A 26985-nucleotide genomic window follows, 5' to 3' on the forward strand; every position below is an offset into this window, starting at 1 on the left:
ATTTTATTATTGCACATACAGTATGCACGTATGAAGACAGGGGTCATAAAAATCATATCATAAAAAAAACAAAGATCTTTCATAATGAAATGTAAAAGTTCATAGTTTCAGTTTCAGCCTTCAGTCTTTTTGGGAAGAACTTAATGACCGAAGACGTTGTATTTTCCAGTTCTTAGTCCACCCACTGTCTCTGGGCTTCTCCATTAGAGTAACTGCAGGTCAGAGAACATGTCCTCTGGATTGTTGCACTTCCTCTGACACACACAGGATGTCACCCATTGCATCTTCCACTGTGTTTTGGTGCCTCCCTTGCAAGTGAATTCAACTTTGATCATGTGTGATTTGTTGGGAACACAGCAGCGCTTGTCTGTACACACTCCGCAGTATGTGGGCTTAAACTTTTTGGTACTTGTGCAGCCAGAGAGAGTCAGCTTCTCTGCTTTTTTTGCTTGGAACTTCGGCCGGCATGTCTTTCCCTTTGGCATCTAGAGGTAAATAGACAGTTCTTAGCACCTTGTAAAACGTACACAAAAACATGCTTACCCTGAAAGCTGCAATCAGTGAAATCCTTTAGTTCAAGCTGGAATAGATACATTTTTGGCTTAAACTTCATCATGATCTTACAACTGATTGCACAATGCAATTGTGATAGAAAAATGATCATCCTTGTTTACATTGATCCATATATGTCTTACTTTCATTGTGTTAGTTATTTATTCTCTTGCCCTTTGAAACAGGGATGTTCACTGAAAAAGAGTGATTAGCTGCTTCCGTCAACACACTGCACAGAATCTTCTGTGGCCATACAAAACCTTAAATTATATCATACTATATAATGTACATATATATTATTTCAACAGTCAGTTATTTTGAGTTAAGGCTCTGTATAGGTCAACTGTAATATATATATTTTTTTTACAGTTGTTTAGTTTACTGGAAATAAATATATAGGACCCATTGCCTTGGAAAGGAGTTAATTTTCAGATCAGCAAACTTTGTGTACATTGTTCCTTATAATCCATCCAAATGATTGTAATTAAAATGAATCATATATAATTTACAAATGTATTTTATTAAAAAATAAAAATGTAATAAATGTTTTGATTTGTATATTTTTGTGATCCCTGGTAGGCTTATACTAGAGGTGTGCTGCAGCCTGTAACACAGATAATCACTGTTCTAATGTGTTTGCTCAGTGACATGAGTCTCTTATAAACCCATTTCTACTGTTTATTGCTGAGAAAAATGCTCTGTCCCCTCACTTAACACAATGCTGAAGCAGGAGGTAGCTGAATGCAAACATTTGCAACAAACAAGAAGTAAACCATATGCAGACATCTCTAAACGCAGCTGTAAATAAATAATGAAATATACTTGTCACCTTATTGCCCTTGAGCACACTCTTCTCACATGGTCTCAACATGCACAGGCGACGGTCTTTCCTCATCTCGCATTTGCTGTTGTCGTTGTTGACGCGCACAGAGATTCCCAGGCCGCAGGACTTGGAGCAGGAAGACCACGGCGTAGTCTGCACCAGACAGTTCTTCTTCCAGGCTAAAGGAGGATTCCTGTAAGCTGTCAGTGTTACAGTTGAAGGGCAACGATTCAACACCCCACTCACACAAGCAGTCTGTTTGCTACCACACTGCCAAGCAGAGCATACACACACGCACACAACATCTCAATTAGTATCTGACCAAAATAATCATGGCTCACAATATTGTTTGCCATTATTGTATATATCAGCATAAATCATGACTGACTGACTGAATGACTAGCAAGATGTTGTCTTCCCCTTCAGGCACTTAAAAATAAATCATCAGGACTGTATGTTTGCAGGTAGGTTGCTTTTATCCAAAGGGGTGGAGTTTAACTTGTGACCATGATGTCTCCTGCACATGGGAGTACCGGTCTTAACCACTGAGCTACTCCACCCCAGGACCAGACAGACTGGCCCTTCTTCACACATTTACTAACACACACCTGACATGTAGATGGTGTCCTGCAGCTGCTTCTTCTTTGGGCTCTGTTTACTGCGGAGGCCAGCTGGCCTGCTGCCCATCAGTGGGGCGGATCCTAAGAGACCAGCAGGCTTCTGAATGAAAGCTGGGGTGCAGCCAATGGCACCGGCAATACATGTGCAATTATAGAGGGGGCTGGGCTGGAAAGCTTCTCCATTTTCATAGTGGACCCCATTCAGGTCACAGCCCACTGCCATCATGTCTGTGAAGAAGGAAGTTACTGTGACACACTGTGAAAAAAGAAACTTCAATTGATAGTTTAGGTGTTTAAAGAGGTAATGACATGTAGTCCGCTTTGACTGCAGTGTGAGTTCTCCATGCACTGAGAACCAGCCTAAGACACTTTTCTAGTTTTTACAGATGATTTTATATTCAGTGTTGGTAAACGTAATATACTATAATTAATGCCATACTAGGCCCTGATGCTGTCATTAGGACAAACAGTTGGGCTGAGGTGACCCTGAACAAGGTAACAAACTCCCATTGAGCATACTGTACATCCCAGGCAGATATGTATGGTGCACACTGCTCTGTGTGTGGTTTGTTTGTGTTCACTACTGTGTAATGTGTAATAAGAACGGTCCCTTCAGAGCTTTTTTAACAGATACAGATTACATACAAATGCTAAGTTTTATGATACGTTTATATTCATTAAATAAATATGAATAAATTAAGATCATAGGAGATGAATGCATGAATCTGTGTGCACTTCAAAGCACAACTCCTTAGCAGCTTGTTGTGATTTTCTGTCCCACTCCACCCCCAGCCATAAGTAATGCATTATAAAACCACAATGGTCTTCAGGAGTTTAGCATGAGCATGGCAGAGTTTAATTTAAATTCAATCTTAACATTAGGTCTTTACACATCAGTGTCATTTTTCATCACATTTCATCACCAATGTTTAAAAGAGATGTTGTTACAAAACTGTATGGATGAAAAATGACACTACTAGCATCAATAAGCTTCAGGTGTGATGAACTGTGGAGTAATGTAACTTTATAGTGACAACTAGCATAGTGGAACATTATTAATAAATTTGAGAGTCCTAGACAGTTTTTTTTTTGTTTTTGTTTTTTTTAAGAGACTTATCTGAAAACTTTTTTTCCTTCCAGATCTCTACAGAAAATGAACACCAAGTGCAGAAGACCATCTCTTCATGCTTACACATTATTGACTTATGATGAGTCTCACACATCCAACACTGCATAAATGATTAGGTTTTACTTTACAAACACAGCTGATCATTTTCCATAGATATTTTGATGCCACTATACCAAAACTCAAAGTATTTTTTATTTTCTGAGACAGATGAATACCGCCTTCATTAAAACTGCTGCTGTTCCTCTGGACCACTTCTTAAACTTTTGATTCAGTCAAATTTTAATATCAAACATGAGCTGCATAAAGAAAATTAGAGCCACTCACATGCACACACTCCGACCTCATATCGTGGCTGGTCTGCTGAAAAGTCACAGTACATGCCCTTGTGTGGGTCACAAACGTCCCTCTCATTGCATGGCTCTCCAATCTGCCTGGCACAGCTCTTACAGCAGCCACATCCATCCAGCACAGCGCTGACCCCTGGGGCGCACTGAGGTCTTTGACGACACTTGCAAGGCCACTGGCAGAACTGATGTTTCTCAGCCGTGGACTGTCTGGCTCGAGGAGCTGGCAGCTGCCCATTGTTCTGAGCCCTGCTGAAGCACTGGGTAAGGAAAAAGAAAGGGACTCTCAAAGTTAGACCTGCACAGTATTATATATTTCACAGATATTGTGATTGCAATGTGATTAATAACTGTTACTACTTTTTATTTTTGCATTTTAACTGTAATTTCCATGGAAAAAATAGATCAGAATCACATATCTGATTACTTTTGTTGGTTACTGCCAACAAACAAAACATTTCCTCTGATCTAAAGAGCAAGATTTTTGGGCCCTGTAGAATTTGATGATGCTGCCTTTTTTGTCATCAAAGTGCTCTGATCCATCCATCCATCCATCCATCCATCCATCCATCAATCCATCCATCTTCTACAGCTTATCCGGGGCCGGGTCGCGGGGCAGCAGTCTGAGAAGGGACGCCCAGACCTCCCTCTCGCAGGACACTTCCTCCAGCTCTTCAGGGAGGGCCCCAAGGCGTTCCCAGAGGCATACAGGGGGCATCCGATACAGCCACCTCAGCTGGCTCCTTTGGATGTGGAGGAGCAGCGGTTCTACTCCGAGCTCCTCCAGGGTGACAGAGCTCCTCACCCTATCTCTAAGGGAGCGCTCCGCAACCCTGCGGAGAAAACTCATTTCAGCTGCTTGTATCCGGGATCTTGGGATCCGGGAGGTGCTGATTCTCATCCCAGCTGCTTCGCACTCGGCTGCAATCCGCCCCAGTGCATTCTGGAGTTCCTGGCTCGTAGGAGCCATCAAGACCACATCATCTGCAAAGAGCAGAGATGAAATTCAGTTGCTCTCGAGCCGGACCCCCTCCGGCCCCTGGCTGCACCTAGAAATTCTGTCCATAAAAGTAATGAACAGAACCAGTGACAGAGAACCAGGGACTCATCACAAGTCCCAACTGCCACAGCAAAAACACCTCCCCTCATGCTGTCCGCGGAGACGGTCCTCGGCAGAGAGGCGGGTTCGTCCCAGCTGCATTTGTTCCAACTGTGGAAGCGGAGAAAGAGGCGAGTTGGCCACCGCTGGGCGAAAGAGCCTGGACCGGTCCCTTGAGCCGCTCCTCCACTCCTGGTGCGGCGACGAGCGAGCCCGATGGCGTCCGGGCTCCTGGCTGTACTCCCTGAGGTGCTTGTCGACTCTCACAGCCAGAGCGATGCGAGTCGAGATCCTCCGGGAGGTTGGCAGAGATGAGTTGACCGCGTCAGACAGCCCCTGGAAAAAGGTGTCCGTCAGGGCTGCGGCATTCCACTGGCTCTCTGCCCCGAGGGTACGAAAGTCTATGGCATAGTCTGAAACTGCGCTCACCTTGTCTGAGCTTTAGGAGTGAACCGGCGGCTTCTCTGCCTGGCGTGGTGTGTTGAAAAATGTTCTCAAACGCCCGAGTGAAGGGGGCAAGTGAGGAGCAGGTTGGCGAGCGGCACCTCCACTCCACTGTTGCCCATGACTCAGCTCGCCCTGTGAGGTGGGAGATCACGTAGGCTATCTTGGACCGGTCAGTGGGGAAGGCAGAGGGCTGAAGATCGAAGTGGAGTTCGCACCCCAGAGAAGCGCTCGGGACGTGAGAGTGGCAAGCAGGAAGTAGCGGCGCTGGCGTGTGGCGCTGGACGTGGGGCTCGATGCGACGGCTCCTCGTCCGACGCCTCCCGTGGCTGGTGGTAAAGAAGCTGGTGAAACTGGGACCCCAGAGTTTCCATCGTCGAGTCCTGGCGTGCCCCCAGATCTTGCAACGCCGTGCACAAAGAGGCGAGCCGCTCCTGCTGGGCAGCTAACTTCTGTCCCTGTGCACGAAGGGCTCCACGAACTGGGCCAGCCTCCGCTGCGTCCATACTGGCCAGTTCGTTCTGTCAAGAACGAAGTCGTGATAAGACGTGAGGAGAACTGACCCACGGTTTAAAGTTAAAGCGGACGTCGACCGGAAGTTCCAATTAGTGTATATGTGTTTTTTAGTGTGTATCTGCATCATTACCTTGTTTAAGAAGCCCTGAAGATTCTAAACAAACAGTTCAGCCATTGCTGAGAACGCTGTGTTTTATTGTTATCTCGGGCTCAGCGAGATCTCTGAAAAAACCCGGTCCGGTTACGTAAACAGTGGTTCTCCTGAACAGCAGATCCTCCTGCCCCCGCACTAGTCCGGGCACATCCAGTTGCGTACATTGAACCGCAGAAGAAGAATAACGTCCGTTGGTGTTTCACGAGCGGCAGTGTCTTCTGCCTCTGGGTCTGACTCTGGGTCAAAGGTCGTCAAAGGGACTGTGGCGGGGAGTCGTGGCAAAGCTATTTTTAAACACTGTTAAAACAATGTTTTGATAATGAGTAGCAGTGCATCCACCGCTCCAGAGGGGGGAGCTGCTCATATTTCAGATTTATGTCTGAAATATCGCGGCTGACGAGAGAGAGAAAAAGACAGATTTCTATCGGCTCGTTTACAGCAACTAGGTGGTTTTTGAGCATAAAAACAAGTTAATGTATGTACATAGACCTCCATAACTCACTGGGTGGGGGGTTGTGACCATGTTAATGTGATGCAAATGAGCAGCTATTGGCCTGGCTCCTCAAGAAGGTCGAAATCTTTCAGGCTCAATTTCTCCCTAAAGCAGTTTGAGGAGTGCCTACATTCAAATGGCCACATCTTCTTCAAAAATCAGCTGGACATGTGTTTGACATTGCTGGAAAGCTTAGAAATCACACTTTCGGAATCTGTAAATAACTCCAAATGTCCCAAAGTAGACTTGTGAAACGCTTTTGCCATGGCTGGACACATATGTGCAACAGGACCACTCTATGTGAGCTTTAAGGTACTAGGTTAAACTCCGCTAAGGTTTGTGTAGAACGTTATATTTTTTCATGACCATTTCACCTGTCATCCATCGTTTTCTTTCTAGAGTGACTGTGGCTCACTGGTAAAGCAAGTTGTCTTTTAACTAGAATGTTGTGGATTCGGTTCACGGCCAGGTACCTGTGTCTGATATGTCTCACCTGTGTCTGATTGTTCCTGCCTCCATGGTGTATTTATTCTCTGTACTTCTGTGTCTCTTTGTTGGTTCATTTTGTTTGTTTCATGTCATGCTTCAGCCCTGCCTGTTGCTTTGTTTTTTCATGCTTTCAACGTGACAATGGTGACAACAGAATTACATTTGATATTTGAACAAACTTGTTGTGGAGCTTTTGTGCTATCACCTTCAAATTTGGTGAGGTCACTGTGGACCAGTTGAGGATCGAAAGTTATTGAATGTTTTATCAAATGTTGCATGGCGTACGAGATAGGGGAACTAAAGTTGGGAAAAATTCAGATTTGCAAAAACAGAAAACGAAACTTCGCACTGGAGGTCCAATGTCCTTCCTTGGATTGATGCCCTAGAGAGGTCTATATGAAAATATTCAAGACTATGTCAATTACTGTGCAACAGAAAAATAAGCTGTTATAACTTTGCAAATTCCAGTATCTTGTTGTTGTTCTCTGCTGCTCCGTGTCTTTCTCTCTCTCTCCCTGCATGAGACGTGGTTGACCCTTTCCCTGATGACGCTGGTGATTGCCTCCACCTGCGCAGCTCCACCCCAACTGCTTCTGATCAGCGATCAACAGGACTCTTAAGGCGGAGCTGCACTCGTCACCAGCTTTAGTTCGTTGTTTCGCTTAGCCGGTAAAGACGTTACTTACCTTGCTGTTAGAAACTTGACTTCCCGAAGAACTATACTTACCGATCGTTCTCTCCAGGTCGCCACGTCTCCTGCGCCGAGAAGACACGGAGGCTCCCGTGGATTTCAACTCTTCCGGAATCACTTCCTCCTGCTGCTTCTCTCATCTCGTCTCCTCCACGCCAGCGGAGCTGCCGCTTCTCCTCACGTTGCCACTTCCTCTGGAACTCCTGTACTCCTCTCTCGACATCCCGAGTGAGGTCGTTCCTCTGGAACAACAATACGAGCTTTGTGCCACTGTGGAGTAAAACCGTTGTTATTTATACTTACCTTGTCTTGTCTGCATCCGAGTCCTCCATTTTCTCTCTCAGGTGTTTTCCCTTAAAGGAAAACGTAACAGAACCTATCCTGAACATGCAAACGATGTCCTCCCAGCAGAAAATGTAATGCACTAAACAGGAAGTAAAACATTACTTCACTTCCACAGCCCAACATCCGCATGGACGGCGCTGATAATAACTACTACCGCAAACAGTGAATGAAAGAGAGACAAGCTCAGGGCTCAAGTGTCGAGGTGGACGCGAACCCATTAATACCGCTTGCGGTGCTAGTTATTGATTGTTTTTTAATTATGGTATGACGAGGAACCGGATAACAGCACACAGTAAGTTGAGTAAAATGTCTTCACTGAGCTAAATTTGCTGTGTGCGACAGAGCTTTGTGTTTGTGTGTGAGCACTTAATTGGAGGCACTTTCTCCCTCTTTCACAGCAGAGAGGATGGGCTTTCAGCACAGCATGGCATGGGAGCAGGCCCAGAAGTATTGTGCAAGAATAAATGTGCACCAAGTTAAGTAAATGAGAGCTTTGGACTATGTGTGTACGTTTAACAGAAGGTGCCATCTCTTCCTCTGCAGCTGAAAGGATCAAAAGGGATGGGATGTCACCACAATACACCATGAAAGCAGGCTAGATGCGACAGCCAGCTGGAGATCAGGGGATCTGGTGGCACGCACTGTCCAGATTTTTACCGGTTGCTTCTTACAACTCAATAAACTACCCTCTGGGAGGGGCGATCAGAACAAGTATGGCGGACAACTCGAGTGTCTTTAAGAGGTTTTAATAAGAAGTCCTTTATTCATATTAAGAAGTATTAAGAAGTCCTTACTACACTACTTAACAGGTTGTAAACCGACAAAGCATATGGGTTCTGCTGATCAGTTACAGATGATGAGAAACAAAGCATTGGCTATACAAGAAGTGCTTTGGACAACAACGCTTTGATGACGACTGCTTTGATGACAATCACACTGCTAGAAAGTTCTACACGCACACAAACTACATTCTACTACATTTTAAGAATGGTCCGTCACACTCTAAGAAATGATTCATGGGGGTTAGTAAGTATAAATCAAAATCAAGAACCTTTTCTGCATTAAATAGTTTGTTATGCGTATACATTATAATGAGTAGATAAACAATAGCTGGGTATATTTACATAAAATAACCGTGTCTATGTGTCATTACCCACTACAAACCCTTGAAACATTTATATTACTTCTGACCAAGGCTAGATTTTTTGTGTACTACTTTTTGTGTCTACGCTCTGTCCTGTTACTGTAAGTGAGATGCTGACTGGTGTTTGAATAACATAGCTTGAAAAACATTAAAACTGGAATTTCAATGTGTGATTTATTCTGACTTGGATAAATAGGTTCTTTAAATTTAAGGTAACAATGTGCATGGACATTTCTGAGTAGAATGAAAGGAAAATGAATGAGTTGGAATACCTAAAATGAGCCAGCACATCGTTGAGCCGTGCACTAGTAAAATATTAAGCTTGGAGATGCCAGAAATGTACAAAGAACAAATCTGTACCCATTTGCACACAAGGAGAACATGCAGACTCCACACAGAAAGGCCCTCAGTTGATCCAGGAATCAAACTGGTGTCCTTGTTGCCAACCATTACATTGCCATGTGGCCCTTTTACTCATAAGATCAAATACATTTTAAAGGATAGTAATCTGTTCTTTCTTTCACAGTGGTTTAACTTTTTTTATGCTGGTAAAAAGTGATTTAAAACACTGATCACTAAAGTCACTTAATCTGATTTCCTCAGCTATGCTATCACTGTGTGAATGGTCCACATTTATATAGTTATTACATTGGACAAAGAAAATGTTTACATTTACATTTCAAATCTATCTATAAATACAAAGAACATATATTTGGCTCTTAATTGCATAACTGTCAAACAGGTGATTTACTAAGGGCACCCGTGTGTGCTGTGCCAACTTTGGTGGTGTTTTATTGGTTTAAAACACAGGAACAAATTGAAGGAAGATTACTCAAATAAAATTCAGAAACATTCTCAGTTCACTGGAGGAGCTGAACACACACAAATGCGCTTTAGTGGGGACCAAAGCTGGTGAACATCACGAACATTAGTCAGTGTTTGTACAGAATAAGAAGTAGTAGAGTTTGTAGAGAAGCAACATTTGCATCATTTTGGTAATGGTCAAAGGCAGTTTTAGGAGCGCTGCAAAAAACCAGTTTTCTTTACTCTATAATCTTTACCGCACATACTTTTCTCATCTATATTCTCAGATACTATTTTCTGTGTGAAGAGTATCTACTTCAGGAGTGTTTCATGATTCATACTTTATAGAGCATCACAAGAGTGACAGAAATAGTAATAAAGCCTTTGTTATTTTTAACTGATACAATAAAATAGCCATGAATATAATTATTTATTATTATATTGAGTAATCTGTAATTTTGCTTACTGTACCTTTAAAAATGAGTCAGTAACAAACGGTGACTCCACCTCTGAATATTTCCACCCAAAAATGGATTTACAAAAACAACATGTTGGTGTTTCCAGGAGGCCCCCTCTCAGCAAGGGGCCGCAGTTGCCGAGTTGCAACTGAGTTGCATGACATGTAATCTAATTATTTGAATGTCTAAGTTTGGTGCTGCTGGTGCTCCACTTCTCCTGGCTGTGAAGTACTGTACATCCAAAGGTCACTGGGGTTAAGCCAAAAATCTGAAGCCTTTCTGCCAGTTTGACTGAATGAGCTCATTCCACAGTGTGAAAATGGCTCTACGGCAGCTTTGACTATAAACACCTCTGACTGCTCCTCTACACATCTAAACAAAATATTAGTTGTTTTTACTTTCATGTGTCATTTACTCAATCAGATACTTATTTATTTGTCTGGAAGTCACAAGCACTGGATTCAAAATGTTTTCATAGATAAAGTATGAGCAAAGGGGCTTTTAAAAATTACAAGGTTTATACATGAAATAAAATGAATAAATTCATACCATAACATAATCTTCAGGCTAATTAACTACGACTTCTTTATACAGTTAGTCCATGTTATTTATAGCACCGGTTCCTAGCAGTTTTGACTACAAGAACTGGATTTTTATTGTCGTATTTCCAATGCTACAAATCTGATAATAATCTTCTGTTAAGTTTCTTAAGTGTTAAAATACAGCGCATAATTACCAGGAATACCAACAGGTATTCTGCATCTCCATGAGTTCCTATGGGAAACCATAGTCTGAATGTTGCATCAGAATAAATGATAAAAAATCTACTTGTTACCTGTTGAGCGAGGATGAGCAGGAGGGAATGACAGAGAAGCGATAGCATCTTTCCAGGGAGAAGGTCTGTATGAGCTCCTGGAGAGAGCCCGGGAATGAGGGAGTGCGACGGTGGGATCTCAGGAGAAGGAGAGAGGAATGGGGGAGATTGGGAGAGCTGACCTGTCAGAGAAGGGGACAAAGCATCCCTCTGTCTCCTTTCCAAACACACCTTTCCCCGCCTTACAGATCCAGAGGGGAAATATTTGTCTTCATAAATTCTGGGCCAATCCAAGACCTTCAAACCCTGCCCACTTGTTTATTCTTAGTCTGTGGACCCTGCTGACATTTATCTGGGTGCAACTCCCAGTTAAAACTGTACCTGATGTATGTGTGACTGGCTTCTACATACTCCTCAATGAATTGCAAGTCAGGAAATGCTGTCTAGTTTCATTCTTTGATGGACAGAATGTGCATTCATGGGTAGATTTCGTTCCTGTAAATGCAGTCACTGTATGTTGTTTGTTTAATCTGGTGCCCAAGCTGTATAAGTCCCACTTAATGTGGACTGATGTATTTGAGTTCACATTCCATTATTATTTACACTGGGTAAAGAGGTCCCTCTCAGAACGGTGACCTCCCCCTCCATCCACACGCAGCCACCTTTTTGCGAATTGAAATGAAAGAAGCAGAAGAAAAACTGCTTATTTGTACAGTAATGTTTCTGAGAATGATCCCAGTGGGCTCTTTACCAGTATATTTTTTAGTATTTTCCAAGACTGTAGTGAACATAATCAAAGTGTAATCAAAGAAATCAACCAGAGTCAACTACTACTATATATAACAGTGTAGCCCCAGGATGGATTTTTTTTTTAAATTATTATTATTTTTTAATATGGTTTAACAGGAGCCTGGTGTTACCATCGTTTAACGATGAAAGGTGGCTCATACAGGAAAACTATGCGACTAACATCAGTCATACAGTCATGCAATGAATGAACCTAAGATGAGTTTAAGAGGACTCTGTTGACTGCAGTCTTAAAAGTGTTCACGTTTGCAATGACAGGGAAAACTGAGGCTGGGAGTGTGTTCCACAGTCTGCTTGTTCTTGGTACATATGAAGATAAATGAAGCTGAGTATTGGATCTTGGGACGTTGACGAGGTGTGGGTGGCCACTTGTGGTTGATCAGGTTACTCGAAATCCAGTTGCTAATGTTGGCAGGATTCCTGTGAGTTCCTCAGAGGGTTGCAGGAAGATGTGCCTGTAGAAGGTACTTAGGCTGGCCACTTTCCTCCTCCAATCCAACACGTTCAACACAAAGAAAAGTTAACAAACACAGAAACATAATCTAACTCTGCCCAGAACACGTTGCTGTGGAGGCAAAGTTATGTTTTACTTCCTGTTTAGTGCATTACACTTTCTGTTGGGAGGTCATCTTTTGCATGTTCAGGATATGTCCCTGGTCTCACATATTAAGTTCCGTACAAATTGGTCAATGTACGGTAAAGTTAGAGGGCACTTCCTGTTTAAAATGGCTGACTTCCTGTTGGGTCATAAGCGTGTCTATAAACATGTTCAGGGAAGTTCCCTTGACTCACATATAATGTTTTGTGGAGATCGGGCAATGTACGTTTAAGTTACATTTTACTTCCTGTTTCGGCAGCTCCACTTCCTGTCAGGCGGTCTTGTTTTGCTGACAGGGTCAGAGCGGGTCTGTGGTCTCACATATCACGTATTAGCAGGATACAACGATCCCTGTTATAGCAGCATAAAGAAGTGTGAAATGTAATGTTATCTCCTGCAACCAGGGGGCGCTGTTTTCTAAATTGAATATTTACATAAAGACGTCTTCAGTGTCGGATTATCATCAATCCAAGGAAGATGGTTCAAATCGGAACAGGTTTCACAAAGTTTTCATCATAAATGTACTTGTACTACTACCACAAGGAGGTGCTGTTTTCGAACGTGACCGTTTTGTCATAGTCGTCTTTAGGAACTATCGATCATGAACCACAGCAAGTTTGGATCGAATCGGACCTTCCATCCCGAAGTTATCAGAGATTCGTTCAAAATCACAATGTTCGCCAACTTTGGTGCCCCCTATCTCGTACAGCATGCAACCTTTTAAAAATCTTTCGCTAACTTTCTTTCCTCAACTCGTCCACAGTGACCTGTTTTTGGAAATTGAATATTTTCATATAGATGTCTTCAGGGCTGGAGGATCATCAATCCAAGAAAGTTTGGTTCAGATCGGACCAGGACTCGCAAAGTTTTAACAGTTTTTTTTTTTGTCGCAAAAATCTGACTTTGCACCGCGAACATTGCAACACCGTTAAACAATGCGCTATCATATTCAACACGCATCATCAACCATGTGTTTTGAGTGCTTTCACTCATTTTGAGTTGGATACGACAATCTCTGTAAAAGTTATCCCCGAAATCGTAAATAAACGTTTTTTTTGTATATTTCCGTCACCACCAGGCGGTGATGTTTTCAAACTTGATTGTTTTTGCATTGTTGCATTGTTCTTCAGCAACGTCCCATCATCAATCATGGGTGGATTCGTCGATCCGGTTGTTGTCAAATTGCGTCACAGCGCAGCGCCGTCGGCTGTCCCGAATGAACCGGTCCACCTCAACTGCTCCGTATGCGGCCGAGATATGCGGCCGACGTTAGCTTGTTTTTGAAGGATAGGTCTGGGGTATCCTTCGCAGCCGACCATATCCCACAATTCTTTGCGCACCAGCGGCAAATCATTTTCAGCAAAGGCAAGATGGCGGGGAAACTACTGCGGCGGCTGGGAGCATCGATTTCGTATTGAAATGTAAGTATGATAAAAACAAGATAAAAACATTAAATTTGTACCAGTATTTATGTCATTAATAAGCACAAGTCACAAGACTGACCGCCACATTTGCTGTTCGCTGTCTGTAAGCACCGTGAAGTAATTTCAATCACGGCGTAACTTTCAAACTTTTTCTTTAAAGGGACAATGTGTAGTATTTATGGGTTTATATAACCCAAAATCCACTTTTTTATACATATTATGTGCTCCTGCATTGTCTAGTCGCTGTATAATAGTTTTTGTTTCATTTTCGTAGTGTTTCAAAAAGTCATGTAAAATAACATGGTCGCGGGCCGCGGTTGCATAGCCACTGTTAGCAGCGAGACGCCATGTTTCTACCGGAGCCTGTAAGGACAAACGTGAGAGAACAAAACAATCGTCTCTTTACTTGTAGCGGAAGTCCCGCCTCCACTCTCTCCGCTTCGTCTGCCACAGTGGCGGTAGCTCGCCCTCTCCCTCGCCTCACGAACCTCATCTGCTGACACAGAGAAAGACGACGAGGACGACATTTGACCAGCTGCGGATACCGTAGCGCTCAGGGAAGGGAGGGGGTGAGCAGATGAGTAGATCTTTGTTGTAAATTTCAGCCTCTCCTCTAGATGGCACTATAAACTACTTACTTCACCTTTAAGTTAAACTTGAATGTGGCAGTTTTATATAATGTTTATTTTGCCACATAAACCAATGTAGTTTGAAAAGAATGTACGTTTATCGTTTTATTTTGTTGTAGGGACCAAGGAGCAGACGGCAGAGTTTATTGGCCTCAGAGGGGAGCACGACCACCTCTTCACTGGGGCCAAAAACTTGGCCAGTGTTGCCTGGCGGTAAGACATACATATTGCATTAGTTATTCCTAAAATATAAGCGTAATGTTTTGCCTATAATGATCATTTTAACTCTGAAAGGGGGCGGCAGCAGCAGTCTCATTTAAAACCCCTGATACAACCTCTCCTGTTGTCTTTTGTCTCTGAACAGAACTGTTTTGGAAGATATGGACCTGCAGAGCATGGTTACTCCCCTGCAGGCCAAGAAAGTGGGACAATTTAGAAAATAAATAAATAAAGTACGTATACAGTATGTATATATTACTTTCATAAGTCTGTTAACCTCTTCTTCACGGTTGCCCCTCGGGATCGGGGGGAGCATCAGTCGCAGCAACAAAAGCCTCATAAAACCATGTCTAACTTTAACAAACACAGACATGCTGCATACCCACAGAAAGGTCAGAAACTCAGCTAAAAGCTCATATAAACCATTCTTATGTTCACGAAACACAGTTAAAACACCGATGGATCAAACAGCAGGAGCGGAAAAAAACCGTCACAGCGCAATCATTGAAAAGCGGCACCGGAGCGTCTATTATGATTAAATCGTGATTATGTAAACAAAAAAACGTGTCTGCTAGACAGCGGAGAATCTACAGATTCCAACGGTACCATTTTTATCACTCTACGACCAAGATTCACGGATCCAGCTCCAAAATAAGAGCAAAACAACAACTGACTTTCAAGAAATACAAGCAGAAATGTTGTCTTACCTTTGCTGTTTTCAACAAAACAAGTTATTTCCACTGGAACAAAACTACTTCTAATGAAGAACTACACTTTCCAGCATTCTTTGGGAACAAATCCCGGTCTGTATCTAGACCGTCCCATTTCGCAGCGTAAATGTAAACTGTAAATGTAATTCTGTCTGCTGTAAACAGGGGGCGCTGTTCGTCCGCTCACGAACCCCCGCTAGGTGCGAATGACTCTAATTAGCATATCAAACAACCATTGGATGAAACCACAGACAGTTCAAAGGTAAAATCCCCTGTGATTGGACAGCAAATCCCTCACTCATTGGTCACGTTTGAAACACATGACCATTTGCCCCTCCCATTTTTAAGTCAAATGTTGTTTATATAGCCCACAATTGACATCAGGTCAATTGTGATGCCCCCTGCAGAAGTCCATCTCATCCTTGGCTAAAACAGCCCTGGAAACACAAGTAGTACAATTAGTGCTGCTCCATGTGTGTATACACACACACACACTAGGGCATTAACAGAAAAGTCGACTTGTCGATGTCAGTAGCACAAGTTGGCGACCCCTAAGAGGGATCGGTACGCCCGCCAGAGAGCGGGCGCAAGCCTTCATCCAGCACATGTGGATACTCTGATCCTTTCTCTTCACATGAAAACATGGAGCGCAAGTGCACCAGGACTGTGAAAGAGGAATATGAGGGCGACTCCGAATAGGGTTACTTTGCTGTCAAGCAAGTGTGTTTAAATTTTTCTGTTAATTTTCGTTATATATATATATATATATATATATATATATATACAAAAGAGCGCATTTTCGTTATATATATAATATATATATAACGAAAAAATGCGGTCTTTTGTTAACATTGTTACCATGTTTTCTTTTGTTCAAATGTCTTTGAGAATGCATGATTGTTGTTTTTCGAAAGTGCACTTCATTGTACATGTTACATGTAACATGTTACAGAGAACTAATAAAAGTTGCTCATTGTTGGACAGCTGTGTTCCTCCGCTAATGTGATGATGTCATCAAACAACTTGTCGACTCGACTTCAACTTTATTGACAGATAAGTCGACCTGAGAGTCATTAATGCCCTAACATACACACATGCGTTTGTCTAATTTAGTTAGTTTAGTAAAATGTCACACTTAGTACTTAGTATTAAGGTCAAGAAAAAACATTTTTAAATCATGCACTGATTTCAATCGTACCCTCTTTCTTCTCTGTCTGCTCCGGGCTGCACCTCTCACTGCTCCTGATTGGGCTGAAGGTCTGGCTGACTTTATCTGTTCACATGTAAGTTCTTCTGGAGTGTCTCGTACTGTGTCTTACATGCTGCTGACAAAAAGAGAGGCATTCATATTTTAAAAAAACACCACAAATAAGACATTTTTTTTAGATTAAAGTTACTTACATATAAAGACTCCAGAGTCTACTCCACACATATCCGGGCTTGCAGAGAGAGTTTCCACCAAATGTAAAGTCACAGCGGAATTGTGGGGCGAGTCAAGCTGAGTCTGTCAGCAAATAAAAAATACAGTCAGGTCAGATACATTTACTTATACTCCTACGTATACTCTCATACTTATTATACGCATCCTATACAAGTGTTTTTTCCTTAAAATCTTACCCTTGTATGGAGTCATAACGCCTGTTGTTTCCCTCTGAGTTATGAAGACAAGAGAAACGTATTTACTGCAATTTTGGGATTGTGCACCCTTCTTTTCCTCTTCAAATCAGAACAGCCACAGTTTGTTGCTCTGGATCCACAGCTGCTTCCTCCAGAGACACCAGTCTGACCTCCATGGATGCCATTTTGGTGTCTGTTTTCCTATAGAGTAGATGTGTGAATATTTTATGCTCTTCAGTATTTGGATTCTACAAAATTACAATTCTACTTACTTTACTTCTTTCAAGGTCCCAATTGACAGCTGAGTGACACAGTTTTAGCGTCTGTTTGAGTGGCTGTGTGGTTAAAATGACCCTAGAATGGAAAATAGTAAAGATTAAGATAATATTACGGATCATACAAAAAAGACTGGCTTTGTCCTACATTACCTTACTTGAATCTTCGCCATTTTTACAATAAGTTGTTCTCTACTCGAACATAATACACGTCTTTAGCTTTAGCTGCATATCTCAAGTGTTTCAACATATGCAGGATAATAAACACACATTTCCTGCACGGCCTGCAAACAGCTCTTAGCCTGAAGAACGTTATATTTACTGGCGTGAGAGACGCACACAGAACTGTATTTAATGCAAGCTGGCCACAGAGGCTGTCTCCACGTCTGAGTTATGGAATCTGAAGATGTATTGAGGACACTTGCTGTTCACACATGTACTTGTGATGGGATCACTTAGGACAGATGTCAGTACCAGGTCTAAACTGGGTTTTGTATCTTTCAGTACTTTCCTCTTTGACCAGTCAGCTCCTCCTCCTCCTGTCTCTGAGGATTACCTTGATATGATGCAGCTAAAGTACAGACAGTACAGCGTTACTATTACTGATTTGTCTATATTTTAACTTTCATAATGTCTCATGTAAAATGTATAGACAGGCCAAACGTTGTCTAGTGTTTTTTAATGTTTTTATTCTGTTTCTACGTTTGAATCTAGGGTTCAAACCAACAAGACATAAAGAAGCACTGAAGTCTGTGTGCTAGTACAGACAGTGACACCAATTGATTATCAGAATTATCTGCACCAGATGTTCCAGATATTTCATTCACTTTCTTATGTTTAGACACATAGGGACAGACAGTTGAAATGTTTGTACCCTGTTGTCCTTGTTGTGTTTTTGGGGTGCATTGGTTTGTATGAACAGTGCTGTATGAATAAAGTCTGATTGGTTCATCATTAATATAATATATGAATGAATGCTAAAACCTATGTTAATGCAATCGGAACAACACGTTTCATTGTTTTTATGTCTCACTCACTGTTGCTGCAGGAATGACTGCTCATTGTCAACAGCAGTTTCAGCTTTTGAGCTTTTTTTCCCCAAACCTAACTTTAGTGATGACGATGAGTTACCATGGTAGTAGCATCACATCCTGCTTCAATGTACAAGCTCAACAAATGCATAGTAATAAATAAAGCTGTTTATCAGTGTGAACACAAGATGGCGTTAAGTTAAACACATCAGGAGTCACTTTGCCTCTTGGATAAAAACTGCATCTGCTACATAACAACAAAGTGGGTGTATTATTGTTTCTATGGTAAATGTATATTTTATTTCAGCTTCTGAAAACCAATACAAGTCTTTTTGTTTCACTGTGACAGTGGCAGGAAATCAAGCTCAAGCTTTTTGTCATAGGTTTACATCTTCATCAAAGAGATGATATACAGCCACGCCCCCATATCATTCTCTGTCCCCTGATTGGACGATGGTACTGTCATTCAATGGACGTGGCCAGTGTGCTGCTTTCAAGTGCTGTCTGAAAAAGAACAATATCTTTTTCTTAATGAAATTAAAAGCCAGTGAAGATAACATTTCAATATTTACAACTGCTTCTTCACACATTCCTTAAAATGTATTCATTTTGCAGCATGCAGTGTACTGCTAAAATTAAAAGGAACAGTTTGTAAAATAGCTATAATCCATTTAAAATAACTCTCCCTTTAAAATAAATAAATAACAATAATAATAAAATAGCTGTATTTGCACGTCATGTGAAATGCAAACCAATGGTACTATACACGGCCATACTAACCACGGCACTATACAATAAAGTCAATAAATAAAGTTATTCAGTTGAGTAATTAATCCGCACAATTATCTCAACTTGTGGATCAGTGATGGCAACAAACAAATCAATTGATAAATAAATAGTAATCTACTGAATAAAACAGACAGAGATAAATTAAAAAAAACTACATTTAGGCCCTTGATTCAAATATAACTTTAATATTTCAAAACAGAATGCTTGATCCTTATTTATATCGTATTATCATTATTTGTGAAAGACAATAGCAATTAGGCGGTGAACAACATTATTTATATGTGTAATTTTCCTCCATTGACTAATAAAAAACAAAACAAAAATCAGTGTTTTATCAGAGTTGTTGAATAGATGGGAACTGAAGCAAAATGAGTGAATTAACAATAATCATCTGTTTCTCACTCTCCTTTCCTTTTATTTTTGCTGGATTTTTCTTTAAACAACCTTTATTGATAACAAACACACAAAACAGACACTAATGCAATATTGGATTAACTTCAAACTGATGCAGACATTGGGACAAACATTTGTCATCTTACATGTATGTATATTAAATTTACCGTACAACATTAACACCCTGCTTCTGTGCTGTAACGTTTGCTCGTTGGACGCTGGTGTGGATATTTCCCACGGTCCTTGAAGGCAGCAGCGATTGCATTGTGGCCCCGCAGTTGAACGTCATCATCGTCAGTGTGTGAGCACTGAGCAGCAGCAGCAGCAACAGTCCTGCATCTTCATCCACTGCTGCTGCAGTAACTGTGCAATGGGACACGTTTAAACTGGTAAGAGACGCTGCTGCTGATGCTGTTGTTGTTGTCTTTACCCACCATGCAACTCGCTTCCATCTCCACAGCACAATTAATTTCTTATTATCAGTTTGTGTAGCACATGCTGTGCTGAGACTGTTAGCAGACTACATAGCAGCGATGAGGCGTCGCCTGCTTTAACTGTAACTCTCTATGTGTGTGTGTGTGTGTGTGTGTGTGTGTGTGTGTGTGTGTGTGTGTGTGTGTGTGTGTGAGTGAGAGAGAGAGAGAGAGAGTGTGTTTGTGAGAGAGAGAGAGTGTGTAGGATGCTGCTCCATTACATTGTGCTCATTATTTACTGTTATGATTACGGAAAAGGAGCTTTCACGTTTCTGATCCTGCTTCTATCATCATCATCATCATCATCATCTTCCCTTCACCTCTCTTCACCTCCTTCATCACCACTGTTACTATCATCTTTTCACCTCCTTCATCAGCACTGTTTCAATCATCATTTCACCTCCTTCATCACCACTGTTACTATCATCATTTCACCCCCTTCATAACCTCCGTCACTATCATCATCATCATCATCTTCACCTCCTTCATCACCTCCGTTACTATCATCATCCCACTGATGCTTCTTGGAGGCGGATGAAGGACACAACCCCACATTATTCCCAGCATTGCTAAAAGCACAAGGCTGCATTCCTTCACATGAGGTGTTTTACTCCTCAGGTTAAGTGTGATACAGTTGACTCGAGCTCTTGTGCCAGGTTTTTCTGGTGTTCACGCTTCTTACTGTGTCAGGTGTTATTAAACTGCTTGTGTTGAGAGATTAAGATACTAATGAAGGCTGAAAGAAGAGACTCCTCTGTTACATGCTGAGATGTTGGAGGTGAATGCATGTCTTTTTAACTGATCTACAGCTCAGCATTATTCGCTTTGATTCTTGTGTTGGATGTTGTTTGTTCTTGAGGAAAAGTTGAAGAAAGCCCTCGACTGTGGTGACTGTGGTGTCGATCAGTTGTTTTGTTCAAAACATTTCAAGTTCAAATGAGGTATTTGCATGTTCTCTCCGTGCGTCTCAAAAACATGCAGTTTGGGGATTTGATTGGATTAAATTCACCATATGTCAGCTGGGATTGGCTACATCGCCCCCTGTGACCGTCCGCTCATGTAAAGTGGTAGAAAATGAATAGATGGAAGGATTTGTCTCGATATGTATTGAACATTGAAAATACACCAGATACAGAGGATGGAGAGAGAGAACCCAGCTTCTGTGTTTGTGTTGAATCAGGCTTTTGCAGTGGAGTTCTGTATTGCTCATGTTCCCATCTGCAAACGAACAAACCATAAAGTCCTTCACTTGTCAGGTTGAGTTATGAGTGCAGAAGTTTTAAACAGCTTCCTTGTATTACACAGTGTTGAAACGGTGCCAAAGAGCCGTGTTCCTTATCACAACTCAGGCTGTCACTGACTGACAGGTGGATGCTTGTGGCTGATGAGAGAGCAGTGTGTGTGTATGTGTTGTCTGCCTATAGCTTGTTGTTTTTTTCATTGTGTGATGTAGCTGCAATCATTAAATCATGTTTTACTCAAATCACATGAGCCAACTACATGGCAGGTGCTCAGGGTTGAAGTCATGTGGCATGGTGAAGACAAGCTGTTTCAAATGGAGATCAGAATGAGAACAACATGTGATTTAAGTGACTTTGAACGTGGCGCAGTTGTTGGTTCTGAGTATTTCAGAAACTGCTGATCTGTTGGAATTTTGACTCATAACCATCTCCAGTGTTTACAGAGAAAATATGAAGCCAGTGGCAGTTCTCTGGGAGAAAATGACATGTTGCTGATGTTGCGTTTGGCTGAAAGAAAAGAAGAAAAACAATGTTTAAAGCCATAGAAATCCATATTTCCATTGAAGATAACATGACCATTTCCATTGTTGCCTTTTAAAGATGACATGTGTGCCTCGCTTTTTGTCCTACTTTTGTGAAGAAACTCACAAATGTTAACATCACTCTTAACAATAGGGATGCACCTGTAAATCGGCCAGTGACTGGAACCAACCGATTTTCACATGATTGGCCGCAATCAGCGACCAGCCGGTCAGACAGAAATATTCTGATTTTAATAAGCCGGTCAAATGCACCGCATCGCGCAGCATCAGCAACATGTTCACACGGCTACACGCACATGTAGTAGAGTGTAGGTCTGGGCGGTATACCGGTTCACACCGAATACCGTTTTTTTTTTCGTTATGATATGAATTTTTAATTTATCGCCATACCGGTGTATTTGATTACACAATATCCGCGCAGCCGCGGCGCTGCTGTCTGCTTAGCGAGTCAGCGCGCGCTCTGCATGTAAACGTTTCATTAATGTTTATAGATTTGTTTCAATCACTGAACGAGGCCTGTCATATTTGGGACAAGAGTCAGGACCTTAAATCACTTGCACAAAACTTTTGATCAGCACTCAGCATTTGTTTGTTTGTCATTTAAACATTGTGTGTAGATAATATGTTGTGAAATATGTTTAAACTTAAATAAACTACATATAAAGGTAGTTATGTCTCGTTGTATTAGTTTGTCCTGTTATTGACGTCATGCTGTCATCACCTGACAGTCTGGCTGATTGAAAGCCCCCAGATGCAGCGGATGCAACGCACACCAGATGCGCGATGCAAATACTTTGAGAATATATTCGAATATCTGTGTTTTTTAAGAGGGAATATTCAAATATCATTTTTGAGCAATTTTTAAAAACTTGAAATCGGAATCGGCTAAAATCGGTATCGGCAGGTCAAACTTATTGAAAAATCGGAATCGGCCCCAAAAATGGCAATCGGTGCATCCCTAGTATGCAGCATGTCTGTGTTTGTTAAAGTTGGACATGGTTATATGACGCTTTTGTCGCTGCGTCTGACGCCGTGATGAAGAGGTTAAGAGGAGCAATTCCATTAATTATTTCAAAAAACGGTTTCAAATCTTAATTTTTTTTGACAAATATATGGATGTTGGATGATGTGTGTGTGTGTGTGTATGAATATAATAATAATAAGTATAATAGGTTGAGTTTATTCAACAAAGTTCAAACCAGGAAGTCAGTCCGTGTGGCAAACAAATCAGGTAAGGAGACGACAGGCAGGGATCAAAACCAGGAAATCAGTCCACGAGTGAAACAAATCTGACAAGGGGCAGGAAAACGGGAAGATCTCAGGTTGAAGGCAGGTTAGGTGATCAATCAGTAACAGACTGATCCATCCACACTACACACACACTCCTACAGGGAGGTGTGGTTTCACTGACAGCTTAGACCAGGAGGGGGTTGTGCTATGTAAATGTGATGATTCTGTCTCTTGGCTCTCAGAAGGTGTAAATCTTTTAAAATTCTCCCCAAAGCAGTTTGAGGAGTGCCTACATTCAAATGGCCACATCTTCAAATATTATCCAAATTGCATGTGTTGCACTTTGTTGGAATGCTTAGAAATTCAGCATTCAATTCACACTTTCAGAATCTGTAAATAACTCAAAATGGCCCTCGGTAGACTTGTGACCGGTTTTGCCATGGCTGGACACATTTACACAGTTAGTGGGGATCATAGCCGGTGAACGTTGCTTCTCTACATGTTTGTTGAACAAGGGGTTTGATACTGAGGAAGTGGATTACTACTTTTTTAGTTGTTAAAATTTGGCATGGTGGTTAGAAACACACTACACTGTGGGCGTGACAGAGGGGTTCACAGCAGGAGCTCTGTCATCTCTTCTTGATACACACACAGGGCATCAGTAGATCAGTGGTAGAGCAAGTCTTCTTTCAACTGGAGTTGGTTGTTGGTTTGATTCCTGGCTCTACTTATCTACATGCCGATGTGTCACTTAGCCCCAAACTGGTCCTGACAGCTGTGCAGCCTTCATAAAGAGGTAATGGCGCAGATACACAACAAAAAAGCAGCATTAGTTGGTACTTCCGTTCTGTGTTAGCTTTAAGGATGTGCAGTACACATGAATGTGTGAGTGAATGGCAAAACTGCAGTGTAAAACAGCTTTGAGTGGTCATCGAGACTATTTCAGACCATTTCATTTATGCACACATGCTGTTACAGCAGGAGTCTGGGCAAAGATATCTCAGCAAATAAAAAGCAGTAGTCTATGAGCAGGTGCCACACACGAATGAAGAGGTAAACTGATAAAAAAAAACATCAAATTGATTCACCAGCATAACTGTTTTGTGACTGTGGTGATTATCACAGGAGTGAGAGTCTTGTGATTCCTTGTTACTAGACTGCTACTACAGCTGGTGTCATGCTGCCTACTACTTTTAATAGGAGAGGTGTGGATGTGGATAGTGAGGTGCTGTTGTTCTGATAAAGCACGCTGATATGGAGTTATATTTGTTCCACTGATATTTGTAAATCTACAAATTGTGATCCACATGTATTTCTTGATTTATATGCATGTTTTGAGATCCAAAAATAAAAAAACCCAATGTGTAACTTGTATATTGATTTTTACAAATAAAGATGTCATTTGTAAATAACGTGACATTTGTAAACCTGAAATTTGCATCTGTGAATTGTGATTTTGCATTTGTGGGTCGCCAGAACACGCATTCCTCGCTTCCCACAGTTACAGATTTTTGAGACATTCTTTGCATGAAAGTCGCACAGATCCACACGAATCTGCAGATTGTGATCCACGCGTATTTCTTGATTTTGAGATCCACGAATAAAAAAATCAAATTTGTAACTTGTATGTCGATTTTTACAAATAAAGTGTGCATTTGTAAATAACGTGACATTTGTAAAACTGAAATTTTCATTTGTGAATTGGGATTTCCCATTTGTGGCTTGCCAGTACACGCATTCCTCGCTTTTGGGAATCGCAAAAACACATTGGAATGCATGGTATATTTGTCTCAGTAATGCCTCCCTACATTAGCAGATGGCAGTGTTTTCCAAGTAGAATCTAGCTTTAATCCGTGAACAAGACGCTCATTAGTTTTTTCAAAATAAAATCAGTAAGAAAATGTAATATCAACTTGTGTCAGTGCCTTGATTTAGTCCTGATGGAGTGTGAAGAACAAGAACAGCATGTAATGACTGTAACAGTCACATGTGACGGTGATGATGCTTACAGTGCTGTGGCATTTGCAGGTAAATCCACTGTCACCCCTGGTGCACGGTTGTAAACTCTCCGTCGATTAGGATGGTATTTATCGTAATTATCGCCGAATTCGTAGTCTTCAAACATAATTATGTCTTAACCATAAATCCCGGTCAATTTGTTCAGCGTGTTCGAAGTTATCAGGGATGACGTCATCGAAGACGAGAAACTCCTCAAAATCACTGCCTTCAAAAATCTCTCTGCTGTGAAATTCCTCCATGTTCGTGTGAAGTAATTTCAAAACAATGTCGCAAGGAACCCTTATACCCCCGAAAATTGACATATCTGCTTTACCGGTGAAGAGTAAAACACGCAGCCGCGCTCCCGTCGTCAATGGTAGAAGTGCGGCAATGCTTTTCCGCCGTCAATGGGTTAAAGGACAAGAGAAAAATACTGTTAGCATGCCAGAATATTCCACAGCTTCTCCCCGCTTTCAAATGTGGGTTGACAAGTGGCAGTGGCTCCATATAGTTTATGACATTGGCAGCCTTTTTGTGTACCATACAGTATGTGGTCTCGCTGTCTTCCTGCTTCCTATATGCATCCTACTGTGTGTCTGGCATGTTTGCTTGCCGACTCCTCTGTCCCAGTCACTGAGCAGCAGCGGCAGCAGAATGACTGAACCCCTTGTGCTTCAGCCGGTCATGTGACAACACAGTGTGACTGAATGACTTCCCCCGCAGCCCCACTGCCATTATGTTTTATTGAAAAGGGCTGCTGATGAAAAGACACTCAGCATTTCCAAAGGGGCTTTGGTGGTGGGTGGGATGAGGGGTGCACATGCTCACAGCAAAGCCTGCTGGGAAACTGTCGCCATGATTGCCCAGGCTGACAGGGAGACAGGGCATAGAGGAGGTAGGAGTCTACAGACGTGTGGCAGCCAAATGGTAATTTTCTGCCAGGAAGACGACTTAAATCACATGTTTGGGATGTGGTATTTTGGGGGTCAGCCTCGCAGTTCTAAAATAGACACAAACATGAACACAAACTATCAACTGAAAAAGCTATTGGGTTGTAGCTACATTTGAGCATCACTGGCACTTTCAAAACACACACACACACACACACACACACACATACATCCCACTATAGTAAGAGTTGTTTTTTTTTCTCTGACTCCACCATTTGAAATGGTGTGCACACGCAGTTGTGAGATGTCACTCATAGGACCCACAGACTTCAGTGGAAAGGAAATGTCAAACCAGAACTCTTTTCAACCTGTTGTCCTCATTATGTGTCTTTTTTGTCTCTCATTTCCTCTGTCTTGTTTTTATGTCTTTCGTCTGTGCAGTCTGCTGCAAAACAGACAACAGCACCTCACTATCCACATCCACACCTCTCCTATTAAAAGTAGTAGCAGTAGAGGCAGCATGACACCAGCTGTAGTAGCAGTCTAGTAACAAGGAATCACTAGACTCTCACTCCTGTGATAATCACCACAGTCACAAAACAGTTATGCTGGTGAATCAATTTGATGGTTTTTTTTGAAGAAAGATAATCATGCCTCCTGAATCAGGACGATGTTGCTGTGTTAATATTTTGTCCTACTACTACAGATGACAACAACATTTAGGCGGACAAGTCTGTAGTCTGTGTAAATCTCACACAATAACAATACACAAACTATTGACAGGAACTCTTGATAGTCTCGACCCCACAAACTTGCAGCAGCAGAGACTGTTGCAGTTGCAGCTTTCCATGTGGGTGTCTGCTGTCTGCAGAGCAAACACTTGCATCACGTTGGAGAAAGCCTGCCATGCACTTGCAGTGTCATTACCGTGTTGCTTCAGCATTCAGTCAAGCCACGGCAACAGATTATTTAAGATTAAAAGAGCTAAGCTTTAAAGTCAAATCAGCAGCCTAATGACTCTTACCATATTTGGCAGCAGAGACAGCACGTCTTTTGTGAAGGGTGGCAGTTTGGAGACACCATGCATTTGAACCCCGACCCGTCCTGCCACACACAGTCTCCACTGTGTAATTCTGTTGTCAGTCAGCTAGCTGGGACTGCTGGAGATTGATTCTGTAAATAAAAGTTGTCCTGTAGCTC

At 41.9% G+C, this 26985-nt stretch overlaps 1 protein-coding gene across 1 annotated transcript; it reads right to left on the reverse strand.

Moving 5' to 3' along the window:
- Positions 1-203: 203 nt before the first annotated feature.
- On the reverse strand, positions 204-10988 carry ccn6 (cellular communication network factor 6; the record flags this gene model as incomplete). The annotated part of the gene is made up of 5 exons (XM_083905519.1): positions 204-485; positions 1382-1575; positions 1984-2223; positions 3449-3728; positions 10941-10988. The coding sequence occupies 5 exons, from the start codon at positions 10986-10988 to the stop codon at positions 204-206; spliced, it is 1044 nt and encodes a 347-aa protein (XP_083761645.1).
- Positions 10989-26985: the final 15997 nt, after the last annotated feature.

The sequence above is a fragment of the Microchirus variegatus genome, assembly GCF_963457635.1.
Source record: "Microchirus variegatus genome assembly, chromosome: 19".
In the NCBI taxonomy this organism is placed as follows: Eukaryota; Metazoa; Chordata; class Actinopteri; order Pleuronectiformes; family Soleidae; genus Microchirus; species Microchirus variegatus.